This window comes from Rhinatrema bivittatum, chromosome 6 (genome assembly GCF_901001135.1).
Source record: "Rhinatrema bivittatum chromosome 6, aRhiBiv1.1, whole genome shotgun sequence".
Taxonomy (NCBI): Eukaryota; Metazoa; Chordata; class Amphibia; order Gymnophiona; family Rhinatrematidae; genus Rhinatrema; species Rhinatrema bivittatum.
Genome location: NC_042620.1, coordinates 101,029,241 through 101,047,387, shown reverse-complemented (window position 1 = coordinate 101,047,387; position 18,147 = coordinate 101,029,241). Strand labels below are relative to the sequence as shown.

General features: G+C 44.8%; 1 protein-coding gene across 2 annotated transcripts in view; it reads left to right on the top strand.

Annotated features, from left to right (window-relative positions):
* The window catches only part of TTC21B (tetratricopeptide repeat domain 21B), a 450,819-nt gene that overhangs the window by 103,427 nt on the left and 329,245 nt on the right, over positions 1–18,147 (top strand). For both annotated transcript variants that reach the window (XM_029605659.1, XM_029605657.1), the window contains exons 7-8: positions 1,780–1,864; positions 8,825–8,923. In XM_029605659.1, the coding sequence (XP_029461519.1) occupies positions 1,780–1,864; positions 8,825–8,923 (184 nt within the window). The remainder of the gene's footprint in view (positions 1–1,779; positions 1,865–8,824; positions 8,924–18,147) is intronic.

Genomic DNA, 18,147 nt, shown 5'->3' with positions numbered 1-18,147 from the left:
ATTGCATCAGTAGCATGGGATCTTCTTAATGTTTGGGTAATTGCCAGGTTCTTCTGGCCTGGTTTAGCCTCTGTTGGAAACAGGATGCTGGGCTTGATGGACCCTTGGTCTGACCCAGCATGGCAATTTCTTATGTTCTTACAAGACTGAAGGGAGGCCTCGCATGGATGCGCGGATAGCAGCATGCTGGGCATTCTCAGTGTGCTGGTCAAAGCTTCTAGAAACTTTGATAAATGTTTTTGATGCTGGGCTCCATCAGATGATGTCACCCACATGTGAAGAATAACATCCTGCTGTCCTAGGAAAACACCTGTTACAGGTAAGCAACTGTGCTGTTTTCCTATCCCCAAAGGGCTTACAATTTAAGGCCTAGATACTGCGATAAGGCAATAAGGTACGGTAAACAACATTTAACGTGCATTAAATGCTGTTTATTGTGCAATATTGTCCCCCTCTATGGAAATTATCTGCTCATCCTGACATCCCTGCAATGAGTGTTAAAGGGCAAAATTACCTGAAACTAATAGCTCTCTGAAATTGATAAAACCTCTCCAGGGGGTCTAGTGAGACCCAAGCCAACCCCACCTGCCACCTCTAGAGACGCCATCAACCCAAAAGTGAAAAAATAATCAAATAAAACTGATAGTGTCTCCATGTCCATCTTCCCAAACTCCTCCCTGTCCAAAACAAAGCCCTCCCCCCACTTCTGCCCCCTTGTACTTGCCCCTTCCAAAAAAAATAAGGCCCTGGTGGTCTAGGGTGGTCTTCTCCAACCTCGCCCTCTCCCCATCCCTTCTCAAAAACAGAACATGATTGTTTAAGGTGATCCCCCATCTCCACCCCTTGGACCCGTCCACCTGATAGAATTCTAATTGGTGGCTCAGCAGCAGCCCAGAATACCTTCTAGTTCTTGGCAGGTCATTGCCATTTTCTAAAATAGTGCTGACTGGCCTTTGCCTTTAGCATCTGCCCCTAGAAAACCATGTGCTAGGGGCAAAGGACCTTTGGCACCATTTTGGGAGGTGTACTGCTACCGGGGAGAAGAGCTTTGTTTGAGTGGGGTGGGGGGTTCTGAAAAAGGGAGAGGTTTGGGAAATGGGGGAGACATTGCCGTGCAAGATTTATTCTTTTTTTTTTCACCTTTGGGGTTGGCACCACCTCTAGGTGGTAGATGGGGGGTATGGGGGTCCTGCACTGCTTGGCCCTTTAAAATGATAGTTAAAAATAGTTAGTGAAAGAGTATGCATGTTCCTGCATTTCAGATATATAATTCGTATTGATAGATACTTGCATGCTTCTGCTGCAGAAATATGCAGTATTTTGTAAACTGTGCAGCACCCACCTAACAGTTTAAAAAAAATATTAGCATAAATCTCCGTGCACTCACTCACATGCACAATTAGTGTGGACAGTTTTGAAAGTAGGGATCCCTAAGTATAAAAGAAAAAAAATGACCATCTGTTATCTTCAAATTTGACTGATTCTCACAATTTTTGATCTGGTTGGTGCATTCTTTTTAATTTGTTAATTTAGATTTTTGATTTTGTGAAATTTTTCACCAGAAGTTTTGTTATGGCAGAATCAGGAAAATGACTCTGCCATAACAAAACTTTAGTATTTAGATTTGGTAGATTAATTACTCCATAGACAACTTGCTATGGAGAATATTGTAGAATCTTCTTGATACTGAAATGAAGCTAACCAAAAGGATTTACAATTATTGATAATTCCAAGGTGTTCTGCACATTTAATTGTGTTTTAATATATCATTTTATACAGGTTGCTGCAGAAAGATAGTCATAATGTGGAAGCTCTGCAAATGTTGGCCCTTTATTATCTGTGTAGGGAGGGAAATATAGATGAGGTATGTATTGTTTTATAGTTGTGTATAATATTCTTAGATAGCATTCAAGAATGTACTTAAACTAATCTCTGTTAAATTTTGAATTCTGATAACAGTTTTCTATCTTGGGGCTCAATTTACCCAAATCTGGGACTCTGAAAATTTTATGGCCAAAATTTAATAGCTGGTTTTGGCTAATAATCAAGTCCTATGTTAAAAGAACATGAAGTCATATGTATCTAAAAAAAACTTGTATAAATCCCCTCTACATAACTTTTTAGACTAGCTCTTGCTATTAGTAGTGTAATTATTATATTCTTATGTAATCCTCATTATCCTTTTTTGATATGTGGAGTAACTCTCTTTGTGTCACAATATCTGGAATTGGGTAGAGGAAGCCCAATGAACAAGCTTCAACTGTGATGTTAATGCAAATTTAAAACAAGAATTCAAAAAATACTTCCGCATGCTTCACTCGCTGCATTGCCTCAAATATTTTCTAATGCAATTATTTGTACCAGCTCCATAAAAATCAGTGGGGAAGCACCAACTCGATGATTCTCCGACAGTGATGCACGTTGCCATGCGGGAGTTCTGGGTTTGATTTCCAAGACTGGCTTCTGATTCTGAGGATGCTACATAGGTATCAGTTCTGGTCTTGGGGGTTCGGGTAACTATCTGCAGTAGTCTCATGCAGCGGGCAATGCTTAGGTGGGTTCAACTATTGCTCGACACCTAGGAACTCCCATCTGCAGAGGCGGAGCAGGCTGAACGGTTGGAAGGTGCCATTGTGTACGGGGATGATGCCCTGTACAACCTCCTCCGCGTCCAGGCGAAAGCAATGGTCTCAGCGGTATCCACCAGAAGGCTCCTTTGGTTGCACAATTGGTCAGCGGACCTGTCGTCCAAGGCGCGATTGAGCACTTTGCCTTTTAAGGGTAAGTTTCTCTTCGGAGAGGATCTTGAGAAACTCATTAATTCCTTGAGAGAAAACAAGGTCCATAAGCTTCCTGAGGACCGACCGAAACAATCCCGGGCATTTGTGCCCTCCCGGTTCCGGGGCCAATGTAGATATACTCCTCGGGGGAGAGGGGTCTCTTCTAGAGGTTATTCTTCCCGGTCTTAATCTTGGTCACAGCCCTTTCATGGTCGCAGGCCCTTCTGCGAGGGGGCCTCCCAGTGTACCATCCCAAAGCCCACTTCCCAATAAAATTCAATCAACCCATTCCTCCGTTCCAAACCTAGGTGGTCGTCTCTCCCTGTTTTTCAAGTAATGGGTCAAAATCACGTTGGACCAGTGGGTTCTCGAGATTATTCGAGACGGGTACGCTTTAGAATTTTCTCGAGATCTACCGGACCTCTTTGTAGGCTCTCCATGCGGTCGTCAGATGCGGGAGGCGGTGGAACACATGCTTGCCTGGCTCCTCAGGCTGGGGGCCATTGTCCCAGTCCTGGAGGAGGAACTTGGCGCCGGCCAGTATTCCATCTACTTCATCGTGCCAAAGAAAAGAGGGTACCTTTCGTCCGATCTTGGATCTCAAAAGGGTCAGCCGGGCCCTCAAGGTGCCACATTTTCGTATGGAGACCCTGACGGCAGTCATAACGGCGGTCCATCCCGGCGAATACCTTGCCACTCTCGATCTGACAGAGGCATACTTACATATCCCGATTCACCACAAGCGCCAGAAGTATCTTCGTTTCCACATCTTGAACCAGGATTTTCAGTTCTGGGCATTGCCTTTCGGTTTAGCCACTGCGCCGCGCACCTTCACCAAGGTCATGGTGATGGTGGAGGCTGCTCTCTGCCGGGAAGGAATCCTGGTCCATCCGTATCTGGACGACTGGCTCATGAGGGCCAAGTTGGAAGTTCTCTGCTGGCAGGCGGTTGACCGAGTTCTAGCTCTTCTCACCTCCATAGGGTGGATAGTCAACTTTCCCAAAAGCAATCTCCAGCCATCCCAGGTGTTGGAATTGGAATTTCTGGGGGCGCACTTCAATTCTCGGGTTGGCAAGGTGTCCCTTCCACACGCTCGGGCTCTCAAACTAATCGACCAGGTTCACAATCTGATTTCGCTCCCGTTCCCAATGGCTTGGGACTACCTCCAGGTCCTGGGATACCATGGCCTCCACTATCGGCCTAGTCCCCTGGGCTTTTGCGCATATGCGACCATTACAGAGAGCTTTACTGTCCCGATGGCATCCAGTGTCGTAATAGTTTCACACAGTTCTCCCGCTTTCAGACTCTACCACAGCCGACATGCAGTGGTGGCTTTCTCTTCCACGTCTTCTGCGGGGAATGCCTCTTCAGACTCCACAGTGGATTGTAGTCACTACGGATGCCAGTCTCTCCAGCTGGGGAGCGGTCTGCCAGTCTGAGACAACTCAGGAAGACTGGTCCCCAGTCCAATCCCGCTGGCACATCAATCGGCTGGAGGCCCAGGCTGTCCGTCTGGCTCTTCAGGTGTTTCTGCCCCTGATCCGTGGCAAGGCAGTGAGGGTTCTCTCCGACAACTCCACCACGGTCGCTTATATCAACTGGCAGGGGGGCATTCAGAGTCACCTAGTGGCCCTGGAAGCCAGCCGGCTCCTTGCTTGGGCGGAGCGTCACCTGCATTGCCTGGTGGCCTCTCACATAGTGGGCATGGAGAATGTGCAAGCCGACTTCCTCAGTCGCCATCGTCTTGATCCCGGAGAGTGGGAGCTATTGGACGAAGCCATGGATTTGATCGTCAGCTGGTGGGGTCCCCCCTCACCTGGATCTCATGGCGACCTTGAGCAATGCCAAGGCCAGCCGGTTCTTCAGCCGCTGGAGGGAGCACTGTTCGGAGGGGGTGGATGCCCTAGCTCTCCCCTGGCCTGCAGACGTCCTCCTCTATGTGTTTCCCCCGTGGCCCCTAGTGGGAAAAGTCTTCCGAAGGATAGAACTCCATAAGGGGCCAGTCATTCTGGCAGCACCCGAATGGCCTTGCAGACCGTGGTTCGCGGATCTCGTCAACTTGGCGATGGACGGGCCTCTTCGTCTCGGCCATCTTCCTCGTCTGCTTCGGCAGGGGCCCGTATTTTTCAACCAGGCAGATCACTTTTGTCTAGCAGCCTGGCTTTTGAATCGAGACGCCTGAGGCGAAAAGGCTATAAGGAGGAAGTTATCGCCACACTTCTGTGAGCTCACAAGCCGTCTACTTCTTTGGCTTACATACGCTTTTGCAAGGTTTTTGAAACCGTTTGTGCGGAATCGGGTGTTTCAGCGCACTCCGCTCCGATTTCGTCGGTTCTTTCTTTTCTCCAGAAGGGCCTCTCCCAGGTTCTCTCCTTCAGTTCATTGCGAATATAAGTGTCCGCCCTTGGCTCTCTCCTCGGGAGGGTGGAAGGTCACACTTTAGCGTCTCACCTGGACGTTTTTCGGTTCTTGAAGGGCGCCAAGCATTTGAGGCTACCCGTTTGCTCCACTTGTCCGTGCTAGAGTCTTAATCTTGTTCTTCGGGCTCTCTGTGTGGCTCTTTTTGAGCCCCTCCAGTGGGCTACGGTAAAGGATTTTACGCTCAAGACGGTTTTCCTCGTCTCTGTCTGTTCCGCTCGTTGTGATTCTGAGATTCAAGTATTGTCCTGTAGGGAGCCTTTTCTGCGTTTCTCTGATTCGGGAGTCTCCCTCAAAATGGTTCCTCCTTTCTTGCCAAAGGTCGTTTCCGTCTATCATGTCAATCAGTCGGTGGAACTCCCCGCATTCTCTCCAGAGGATGTTGCGGGTTCCACTGGGGCGATCTTCGCCGTCTTGATGTGAAACGAGTGTTACTCTGGTACCTCCAGGTCACCAATGGGTTTAGGATTTCCTATCATCTTTTTGTCCTCTGGAGTGGTCCAAATCGGTGCAAACTGGCTTCTAAGACTACTATCGCTCGATGGTTGAAAGAGGCGATTTCCTCAGCCTATCTTTGCCAGGGCCGGGCGATTCCTGAGGGCTTAAAGGCTCATTCGTTGCGTTCACAAGCTACTTCCTGGGCGGAGAGTCAATCGGTCTCTCTGCAAGAAATCTGCAGGGCTGCGACATGGATATCCCTGCATACTTTTGCTTGACACTATTGTCTTGACGTACGAGCGCCGGTCTTCGGTTCCTTCGGTCAGCAGGTGCTTCGAGCGGGACTGTCTTGGTCCCACCCAGTTTAGGGAAGCTTTGGTACATCCCACGGTCTGGACTGATCTGGGTACGTACAGGGAAAGGAAAATTAGTTCTTACCTGTTAATTTTCGTTCCTGTAGTACCACGGATCAGTCCAGGCGCCCTTCCCTATTTTCTATGTCTGCCGTCCACTCGAAGCTCCTTCTACAGGTCTCTGCATAAACCTTTCCTCTTATTGTCTTGCAGACACCGGAAGCATCTGTGTTTGATGAACAAGGATATGCAAGAGCGTTCTCCTACAGAGTCCATTCAATGTTTGTACTGGCTTAGTTTGTTACTCGTTTGAGTTTTGCAGTTACTTGCTTGATCTTTCTTCTTGGTTATCTTTGTTCTTATCTTCTTTGACAATGATGCTACTGAAGGGCTGCAGGGTAGGCTCTGTCCTGATATAGGATACCCCTTCAGTTTTGGTCTGTCTCCATCTGCTGGACAGGAAGCTCAACCCACGGTCTGGACTGATCCGTGGTACTACAGGAATGAAGATTAACAGGTAAGAACTAATTTTCCTATACTGTTGTCATGAGGGATCACAATCATCATATGATTCTCATATGCCATTTTGTTCATGAAGAATCTACCAGTATTCCATTAGACTTCTCACCTCATCCTTCCAGAACAATTCCGCAGGAGGATATGCATATCCTGTTTTTCTTCAGAAATGGCCAAGGCAATTTAGTTTACTTTACAGGAGGAGACAGATTCTAGAGAAGATATATTTGGTGTTCAAAATATATCCAAGCTTCTACATAAGTACTGGTTGTTCTAGTACATAGAGTTCTACAAGAACTCCAAAGAAGAAAGTGGCAAATGCCATTATCAACCCTGCCTTTCGCAAGAAAGCTGGATCTTAAATACAAAGTGCAGCCTTGTCCTGATTATCAAAATGTACAATTCCTGCATGAATTGGTGGTAGAATAAGCTTTGAAGAAAGCTAAGCATTCTAAAACTCATTCTTGAGGTAATTTTCAAAGGATTTACATGTGTAAAAGGGCTTTTGAAAATTGCTACTTTTACACGTAGAACTCTTGAAAATTCATATGCCATAGGGTTGAATTTTCAAAAGATTTCATGCACATAAATGGGCTTTTGAAAATTGCTATGATATGTTATTTTTACACTTGTAATTCCTTTGAAAATTCACTCCTAAAATGTATAAAATCTGCAACCATGACCCAGCAACTTCATACACATACCATAGAACATCTTACTCCAATATTACAAGAGGCATATCTGGAAAACATCTAATTTGATCAGCTTATGATGCATAAGATTCTTCCCTTAGGACTTCTGCAGTAGCCTTTTGGAGCCAGAAGGCTAGCATGGCTGCGAGTGTCAAGTAATTTTGAGGATGTTAACAAAAAACTGGCTGTTGCTTCATGCACAGGAACCAATCTCTTTGGAGACAAGGTAAGAAAAAAAATAGTGTATCTTATTAAAGATCACTGCTCCACTCTGCTTACCCTGTTAATAGCTTCAATGGAGCTACCATTTATAAGAAGAAAAAGTCAACTTCAACATTACAGAAGGCAGTACTTCTATTCAGGAGCAAAATTTTGTTTGCAACAACAGCAAAACAGATATTTTGCTAAGGAAAGAGCACAACTTAAGCCTCTCCAGCAAACACAATCAAAATATAATCCCAGCTTTTGACCTCAGTGTCAGCAAACCTCTCAGATTAGATTTGAACAGTCTTCCAGTAGGGAGAAGGCTTCAGTATATCAGCTTACTGTGGTCTTTGAGAAGATTGTTGGGTATTAAAGATCATAAATTTAAATTTAAAAATCTAGTTTCCAAACTGTCCCCAAAAGAATCACTCTGTGAATGCAGCCTGGTTCCATTATCTTCAGAAAGAGCTATCAGCCCTCCTTGCAGCACTTGCAGTGAACAGTCCCAGTACCTATAAGAAACACAGGATTCTGCTCATTGGACCAGCATATAGCCAAACAGCTGTTTCAGTTTTAGGGAACTCTGCAAGTAGATCTCTTTGCAGCCCCATTCAACAACAAACTTCCCACCTACTGTTCCAAGAAAACAGCAAGGAACGGTCTAGCAATGGATGCTATTTCAATCCCATGGAATTAAGGATTTGTGAATGAATTTTTCTGACATTGATAAGTACCTCAAGCAACCGAGCTGCAGCCAGCATTCAGCATACTATAAAAACCACAACAAATGCTGGATTAAAGTGATACAGTCCCAGATTTCAGATGTTTATAAATCCAAAAGTTCTTTTATTCAAAAGATGGCAACTCCACTGTATACAATGAACATTGTCTTTCATTTCTCCATGATTTAATGTAACAAATCTAATACTGCTCTGAAAACTATCACCATCTAAAATAATACATTTAATGCACTTCTATTATTCTTTCTGGAGACCCATAAAAATATAAAGTGAACTTAGTTCTTGAATATTTCATTATTGTGGGATTAGGGATGGAGACAGTGAGCTTAAGATATAGCCAATGCATCTTTACTTCTCTTTCCCTACTCCTACCTTCTTCTCTCAAGCCACTGGTGATAGGAATGCTCTTGGTCTTGCCTGTAGCCATAAAGAAGGTAATTTTAAAAGTCATTTCCACAGATGCTTTACTTGTGGCAATGTACTTTTGTAAAATTACCCATCCGATATGCAGGTAAGGGTGCACAAGACCTGTATGAAGGCATTTCTTACCCATATTTGGAAGAGGGTTTTCATTCATGCACATAATTGTTTTTAGTTTAAAAAGTGTATGTAAATTTTCACTGCAAAACTACATGTTTCAAATAGGTTTAACTGTATGCAAGCTTTTTTTGTTTGTTTTTTAGGCTACAACAAAACTAGGAGACCTGATTAAAGCATTAGATCAATTCGAGCCACAGAATGCTCATTTGTTTTACAAAATGTCATTAGCATTTAGCAGAATGGTGAGTATTTAAAAAGTAAATGTGCTCTGAAACAGTTTGAGTATTTTTCATGCCTTTTTTTTTTTTACTACAAGAAAACAAGCTTCCACGCTACCAGTAAAACTTAGGATCTCTTCTAATGTAACAACTTGTATAGTGGATTAGATTGAAAGGGTATCCTCCAATAAGGGTGAGCAGGAAAGGGTGAAGATCAAAAGGGCTTCAATAAAAGAACACTGCGAAGAAAGGCGCAGCTTAATAAAAGCCAAGATGAAGAACAGCCGAAATATGAGTGCCTCTAATGCCTTTATTAGCACAGGCCTTTAATCTCTTTTATTGAAGCCCTTTTGATCTTCGTGCAGGGAGGGCAGAACCTCCCCAGCTTCTGCAGCGGTTTACCCAGAGAGAGCCAGCCAAGCCAATCAGCAGCAGCAGCTGTCCAGAGCCCGCAGGCATCTTGTAGGATAGCTCTGTCCCCTTGCCCTGCTCCTGGACAACAAACTCCTGCCCGCTTGGCTCAGCTCCACCCCCACTGATGCCAGGCTCGGCCCCTTCCCCACTGATGCCAGGCTCCACCCCGGCCCCTCCTCTCCGCCACTGCTGCTACCCCCAGCACTCTCTGAGCCGTCATCCCCAGTGCTGCTGCGGCTCCCGAAACCCTGTACACTCTGGCATCGGCTGAAAAGCAACAACTCCCACCCACTCAGCTTGGCCTCGTCTCCACAGATGCCAGCTCTGCCCATGGCCCTTCCTCCCTGCTACTGCTGCTGTCCCCAGCGCTCTCTGAGCCGTGAACCCCAGCGCTGCCACGGCTCCTGAAACCCCGTACACTCCACATCGGCACACTCCCTGGTACCTTGCCGGTGGTAGCAACAACCCGTGCCCAGCAACTCGCCACCGGGACCTGGAACCCAGCAGCAGTTCCACAGGGATGAGCGCCGCTACTCACTAAGCCGCCGCACCAAAACCACAGCGAACGCCGCATACTCAAGTCATGGCCTTTGTGAAGTCTGGGGCCACTTAGGCCAAGATGAGGGGCCGGGGATGGAGCCTGGCATCAGTGGAGGTGGGGCCGAGTGGGCGGGAGTTTGCTTGGCAGGGAGTGAGGCTGGGGTGACAGAGCTAGCCTGCAAGATGCCTGCGGGCCTCGTGCGTCTGCTGCTGCTGATAGACTTGGCCAGCTCTCTCCAGGTAATTTGCTGGAGCTGCTGCAGAGGCTGGGAAGATTCTGCCCTCCCTGCACAAAGATCAAAAGGGCTTCAATAAAAGAGATTAAAGGCCCATGCTAATAAAGGCATTAGAGGCGCCCATATTCATCACTGCCTTTAATCTCATCAGGTTCCCTGTTCATTGCTTTTATTAAGCCGTGCCTTTGTTTGCAGTGCTCTTTTATTGAAGCCCTTCCAATCTTTGCCCCTTCCTGCTCACCCTTATTGAAGTAAACCAGTTGAAAGAAGATCAGAGGTCCATCAAGTCCAACCACCTTCTAATTGCTTGACAGCTTTCTTTGTATGGTCAGTTGTGCTGTTATATTTAGTCTATGGTTTTATTTTCCAAATATTTTTTTTTTAAACAAATTCACATACATATTACTTCAGAATTCTCTGTTGAAAGGCAGGGCTAAATTAGCCATGACACATGAATGATGTCATCTGATGGCACAGAACAAACCCTTCTCTCTAAGCTCATAGAGCTTTTGTTCTACTGAGCATGTATAGGAATTCCCATGTAGGCATTGTCCAAGCTTCAGCAGAGATGTATGCCCTATCTCAGATAATTTTTTCCTATTAATCATATTTCATAATCATTGGATTCATTTTTGTTGCCTCCCTGCCTTGGCAGCCTCCAAACTGCATTTTTTAGTGCTATCTTAAAAAAAAAAAAAAGAATTTCTTCATAGGACATCCGGTTTCAAGAAGTCCACAGTGAATGGTTTAAAAAAACTGTGTATGCAGTAGAAAGATGTCTGTTATCGACAGACATGATTTCTGTTACTGCTACTTTGTAGTGGACCATGACCAGGCAAACTGCTACCATTGTGGCCTCCTGCCTTCATGGTCAGAAAAGTCCAGGTCCTGGAAAATGGAGAAACTGCATAAGACTCGGAGGAGTTGCAGTCAATCCTCCTTCCAGAGCGGGATCTCTTCATGCTTCCTGGGACTAGAGTTCAACAGGAACTCCTTGAAGAGATCTCCTCAGTCAGAGTTACAGGCCAAGTTCTCGGGCTCAGGCAAACCAAAAACTAAGAAAAAGAATGCACTGTGAGCCACAGCACTCCCAGCAGCAAGGAAGCATTGATTAGTATTGTCAACGCATCAGTCACTGACTCTGTTGAAGCACAAAACATTGGCACCGTCGACACACAAAGCCCCAACACATAAGTCTTCAATGCACTAACTTACTCAGCCTTAGAGCATGCACTGCATAGAGCTTCAACATCAGCAATGCTTTGAGTGACAGAACAGGCTGCTCCACCATCAAGTCACAGGGTCGCAGTGCTGCCAACTCAGCTATTTTCTGCTTTACCCACACGGAGAGGTGAATCCTCAGGGACAGAAAGTGACATGATATGCTTACCCCCACTAATCTCCAGGGCAATGTCACCATCCAGATTGTTGGAACAAGGCCATCATCTAGAAATGACAGCTCCCATTTGTTCTGTAGTTCCCTTAATTTCGAACTGGCTTTTAGCACATATTTTCCAAAGCCCAGATGAGGTGCATGGGGACTCTATTCTGGTATCAGAAGAAGATGTTCCACTTCTAGCACCCATCCAAAGAGCACATCAACTCTTGGAACAAGTGGTGGATTTAGTGCAAACGTCCTTTCTGTGTCTAAGCATAAGGACAGTACGCTTCAATCTCTCATTTCCATGATATAAATTTATTCCCACAAGAAGGAGTCTCAGCTTTTCCAATCAGGGTGGAAACACCATCAGATCCTCCATGTGGTGGTTCTAGTCCAGAAACTCATTGCAAATTCAGTAAACGCTCTACTGCAAACCTCAGCTTGGGACTCCCCACATTTCATGGCTATTTTAACCCTGCTTGTCAACAGAGAAAGCAAGTTTGCTTATGTAAATGGTGTTCTCTGTAGACAGGATGATTTAGTATGCTAAATACCTGCCTGCCTCTCTGGAGAGTGGACTATTTACTTAGACTTAGCTCTAATGTTAACTGAGGGGGCTCACGAGGCAATTCTCATGTGGGAATTCTCGCATATACTCAGCAGAGCACAAGCTCTATGAGCTTAGAGAGAACCGTCTGTTTAGTCGTAATGGATGATATCATCCCCGAGCCATGGGTAATTCATCCTAAGTTGACAGAGGATACCATTTACGGTTAAGAAACTTTTTATCTTTAATTATTTCAAAGAAATTTTCCTGACTATTTTCCAGTTGTTGAGGTAAACCCACATTATTAATATAAAATAATATTCATTATCCCAGGACAAGCAGAATGATAGTCCTCACATATGGGTGATGTTACTGGACGGAGCCCTATCGCGGAAAACTTTCTTTCAAAGTTTCTAGAAACTTTTGACTGTCACAGCCCACTGGGCATGCCATGATCCCTCGAGCCACAGGGATCTCCCTTCAGTCTTCTTTTTTCCGTGCTGCTATTAGCCTCGCGGTGAAGGAGCCCTGTGTGGTAGTTTTCACACATTATTTTTCTTAGCGGAAAAAGTTTTAAAATCTTTAAAAGTTATCCCCTCCATAGGTTTCTCCCTTTTTCCACCATTCGGTGAGTACAAATTTTCTGGTGAATACCGTTATTTCAAATTTTCCAGTCAGAAGGCCGTCAACGGCTGTCCGGCCTTCAAAATTGCTACCGGGTTCAAAAAATGCCCAAATTGTCCTCGCACCATGTCCATTACGGACCCACACATCGAATGTGTATTGTGTTTGGGCAAGGGATATGACGTATTGACTTGCCCGCGGTGTGCTGAGATGACAGCAAAAGGCATCTTTTCCATCTTCAGTTGCTGCCATCGACTTCAACACAGTACTTAAAACTGGACGTCATCCCGATGAAAGTGGTGACCGATCATCTCAGACTCCTTCTTGGTCGTCCATAAAATCTACCTCAGTGCTCTAGAAAAAAGGCACTGAGCATCAAGAGAAACATCGGCATCGGAGAGCTCTGAACCCCGATCTCAGAACAATGCCTGGAGCGCAATCGATGCCTAGCGAGCCGACTCCGGAAAAACATCGGATAGAAGAACATTGATACCCTCGATGCCAGCTTTTAAAACACCTTTTAAACTCTCCCTTGGAGTTAGTTGGCACAAAAAATCGGTTCAAACTAAAAATTGGGGCATAAAGACTGTTTTTTAAAACAATTGACCAAAAGCAAAGGCAACAGTCCAGAAGTGACGTAATCTAACTGAATTGGGTGTGTCCCAGACCTTGGGCAAGGTATTCGTAGAGGAGGGGAGCCATTGTGTTCCTGAGCACAAGTTGGAGGGTTTTTCTCCTGGTGGACGTGTATATTACATTGTGAACTCTGCATTGTGGCTAAGTATATTTTTTGATTATTGCAAGGTTTTTGATTATTGCAAGGTTCTGTGATTATTCCTGTGTGTTTTAATTTTCTTAGTCTGTTTCATTTCTTTATAGTTATTACTATTACTGTAGAAAGTAATTACTATTACTGTAGAAAGGTTCTGTGATTATTCCTGTCTGTTTTTAATTTTCTTTATAGTCTGTGTTTCATTTCTTTATAGTAAGTTATTAATCTAGTAAGTTGATTTGCTGTTTGAATAAAGCTAGAAGGAAAAAAAAAAAAAACCAAAAAAAGAAACCTCCAAGTAGACAGCTCTCCAGCTTTTAAAACACCTTTTAAACTCTCCCTTGGAGTTAGTTGGCACAAAAAATCGGTTCAAACTAAAAATTGGGGCATAAAGACTGTTTTTTAAAACAATTGACCAAAAGCAAAGGCAACAGTCCAGAAGTGCCCTACTTTACCCAGCTTGTCCCAGGCTAAACTGTTTGACGCCCTCCCTCCCTACCCCTCTACCCACCCACCCCTGGGGCTTGTTTTCTAATAAAGACTGCCTAACTTCCCATTGGCAGCGAGATAAATTAGTACATTGGTAACAGTCAAGGAAATACAAATCACAAACTACCAAGATGAGGACTATCCAATGTAACTGCTGTAGAGCCTTTATTCTGAGGGAAAGCATCTGGAAACTTAGAGCTTGCCCAATTTGTGCACAACTCTCTTCCTTGAAAATGGAGCTGACTGAGATAAAAGCTCAATTAGCTTCAATTAAAAGTATTACACCCACATTGCATTACACAGATAATAATTCCCCAATATCACAGAAAAACCAGGAGTCAAGAAAAGGAGATCCATTACGCTCAGGTAGGACCCAAAGTCATCCATTCTTGACAGATGAGCAGCCAACAGGTACACCCTCCCACTCAAACAGGTCATTAAGAAATTCTTTACAATCCAGGATTACAGTGGGCTCTGGTAGAATTAGACCTGTGATAAGGAGACACACAATGTACCAAATGCAAAAAGAACAAGCCCTCTCTATATTAAAAACTGAGGAAGTTCTTGAGAAAAACATTGCAGTATTACCAGAAAAGAGAGAAAAAACACAATGCATGCAGTATTTCAAGATCCATAACCAAAAGAAAAATCTAATTGAGATGGATAACTCTGTCAACAGTGGCACAACTACAAACAGAAAGAGTAAAGTGAATAACAAATCTCAACTAATATCTCATAAGGAGTCCAGGAAAAGCAATAACCTTAAAGAGAGTACCTGGAAGGCTATGACCACAAATGCTCATAGTTTGGGAAATAAAATCCCAGATCTGCAGGCCCTAATGGCTGAGGCAGAATTGGACATTGTTGCTATCACAGAAACATGGTTCACAGAATCTCATGAATGGGATACAACAATACCAGGCTACAACTTGTTAAGGAAGGACAGAGAGGATAGAAAAGGGGGAGGTGTGGCTCTTTATGTCAGAAACAACATCCAAGCATCTGAGCTACAAGGAAGTTGGGGTAAAGAAGAAGCTCTATGGGTCGACCTAAAAAAAGATGACGGAGTGTCCATTTATATTGGAGTGGTTTACAGGCCTCCAAACCAAAAGGAAGAGCTGGACAGAGATCTGATTGAAGACATCCATAAGATAGGTAAGAAGGGAGAAGTGGTGATCGTGGGTGACTTTAATATGCCAGATGTAGACTGGAAAATCCCCTCTGCAGAAACTAAAAATAGTAGAGCAATAATGGATGCCATGCAAGTATCTTTGTTCAAACAAATGGTGTTGGAACCCACGAGAGAAGGTGCTATACTCGACTTATTGCTCAATAATGCAGATAATGTCTCAGATGTCCAGGTGGGCGCCCACCTCAGCAGCAGTGATCATCGAACGGTATGGTTTAATATCACTAATAGAATAGGGAAAAGAACCACAAAGACCCGGGTTTTACAGTTCAAAAACACAGACTTTGAGGAAATGGGAAAGTACCTGGAGGAAGAACTTAAAGGATGGGAGAACGAGAGAGATGTGGATCAGCAGTGGACCAATCTAAAAGGAGCAATCACCAAGGCAACTGCTCTATATGTTAGAAACATAAAGAAAAGCAAAAGAAAATTGAAACCTATCTGGTTCTCAAAGGAGGTGGCTGACAAAATTAAAGCTAAAAGAACAGCATTCAAGAAATATAAAGGATCCCAAAGGGAGGAGCACAAAGAAGAATATTTGTATCAACTGAGGGAGACGAAGAAAACAATCAAGTTGGCAAAAAATCAAGCAGAAGAGAGGATTGCCAAGGAGATAAAAAATGGTGACAAAACATTTTTCAGATACATCAGCGAAAAGAGAAAGGTCCAAAGTGGTATAGTGAAATTGAAAGGTGGTAATGATCAATGTGTGGAGACAGACGAAGAAATGGCAGAAATATTAAACAAATACTTCAGCTCTGTGTTCACTAAAGAAGACCCTGGAGAAGGACCATCTCTACACAACAAGAAACTGGAGGGAAGTGGAATAGATGAAAATCCTTTTACAGTAGAAAATGTGTGGGAAGAGCTAAAGAACCTGAAAGTGGACAAAGCCATGGGGCCTGATGGGATTCATCCAAGGATATTGAGGGAGCTCAGAGATGTTCTGGCGGGTCCGCTGTGTGACCTGTTCAATAGATCCCTAGAAACGGGAGTGGTGCCGAGAGACTGGAGAAGAGCGGTGGTGGTCCCGCTTCACAAGAGTGGGAACAGGGAGGAGGCTGGCAACTACAGGCCAGTTAGCCTCACTTCGGTGGTGGGAAAAGTAATGGAGTCTCTGCTGAAAGAGAGAATAGTGAACTATCTACAGTCCGGAGAATTGATGGACCAGAGGCAACATGGATTCACCAGGGGAAGATCCTGTCAGACAAATCTGATTGACTTTTTTGACTGGGTAACCAAGGAATTGGACCAAGGAAGAGCGCTCGATGTCATATACTTGGATTACAGCAAAGCTTTTGATACGGTTCCGCACAGGAGACTGGTGAATAAAACGAGAAGCTTGGGAGTGAGTGACAAGGTGGTGACCTGGATTGCAAATTGGTTGACGGACAGAAGACAATGTGTGATGGTAAACGGAACCTTCTCTGAAGAGAGAGCGGTTTTAAGTGGTGTACCGCAAGGATCGATGTTGGGACCGGTCCTGTTCAATATCTTTGTGAGCGACATTGCGGACGGGATAGAAGGTAAGGTTTGTCTTTTTGCGGATGACACTAAGATCTGCAACAGAGTGGACACGCCGGAAGGAGTGGAGAGAATGAGACGGGATCTAAGGAAACTGGAAGAGTGGTCGAAGATATGGCAGCTGAGATTCAATGCCAAGAAGTGCAAAGTCATGCATATGGGGAGCGGAAATCCGAATGAACTGTATTCGATGGGGGGGGAAAGGCTGACGTGCACGGAGCAGGAGAGGGACCTTGGGGTGATAGTGTCTAATGATATGAAGTCTGCGAAACAATGCGACAAGGCGATAGCAAAAGCCAGAAGAATGCTGGGCTGCATAGAGAGAGGAATATCGAGTAAGAAAAGGGAAGTGATTATTCCCTTGTACAGGTCCTTGGTGAGGCCTCACCTGGAGTACTGTGTTCAGTTCTGGAGACCGTATCTACAAAAAGACAAAGACAAGATGGAAGCGGTACAGAGAAGGGCGACCAGGAAGGTGGAGGATCTTCATCGCATGACGTACGAGGAGAGATTGAAGAATCTAAATATGTACACCCTGGAGGAAAGGAGGAGCAGAGGTGATATGATACAGACTTTCAGATACTTGAAAGGTTTTAATGATCCAAAGGCAACGACAAACCTTTACCATAAGAAAAAAATCAGCAGAACCAGGGGTCACGATTTGAAGCTCCAGGGAGGAAGATTCAGAACCAATGTCAGGAAGTATTTCTTCATGGAGAGGGTGGTGGATGCCTGGAATGCCCTTCCGGAGGAAGTGGTGAAGACCAGAACTGTGAAGGACTTCAAAGGGGCGTGGGATAAACACTGTGGATCCATAAAGTCAAGAGGCCGCCAATGAAGAGTGGGTGACTCGCCAGAATGATGGCTACTGCCTGGAGACAATACCCTTAGTCAATAAACATACACATGGTTACTGTGACTCCAACATCACTCTAAGCTTCAACAGCAAGAGGAAATGTGGAAAAAAGGATTTGCACTCACAAAGACGGGAGTAGCTGGCTTGTTACGGCGGTTACTACCCCAAACCAAATATCCAAATTACTACCTCCACCTTCCTCTATTCCTGATGCCTTTCATCTAGCTTGATCACTCCATTCTTATACTTCACTTTCAATGCATATCCAGCATAGTTCTCTGCTTCAACAGCAGGGGAAAAGAAAAACTGTTACTTCACACATCCAGCAGAGCTCTCTGCTTAAACGGCAGGGGAGAAGAAAAAAGGGTTCGCACTCACAAAGCGGGGAGTAGCTGGCTTGTTACGGTGGTTACTACCCCAAACCAAATGTACCTGATACTTCACTCTCGACGCATATCCAGCATGGCTCTCTGCTTCAACGGCATGGGAGAAAGATTGATACATCACGAATTTCCAGCATAGCTCTCTGCTTCAACGGCAGGGGAAAAGAAAAACTGATACTTCACGCATATCCAGCATAACTTCAACGGCAGGGGAGAAGAAAAAAGGATTCACACTCACAAAGCGGGGAGTAGCTGGCTTGTTACGGCGGTTACTACCCCAAACCAAATGTGCC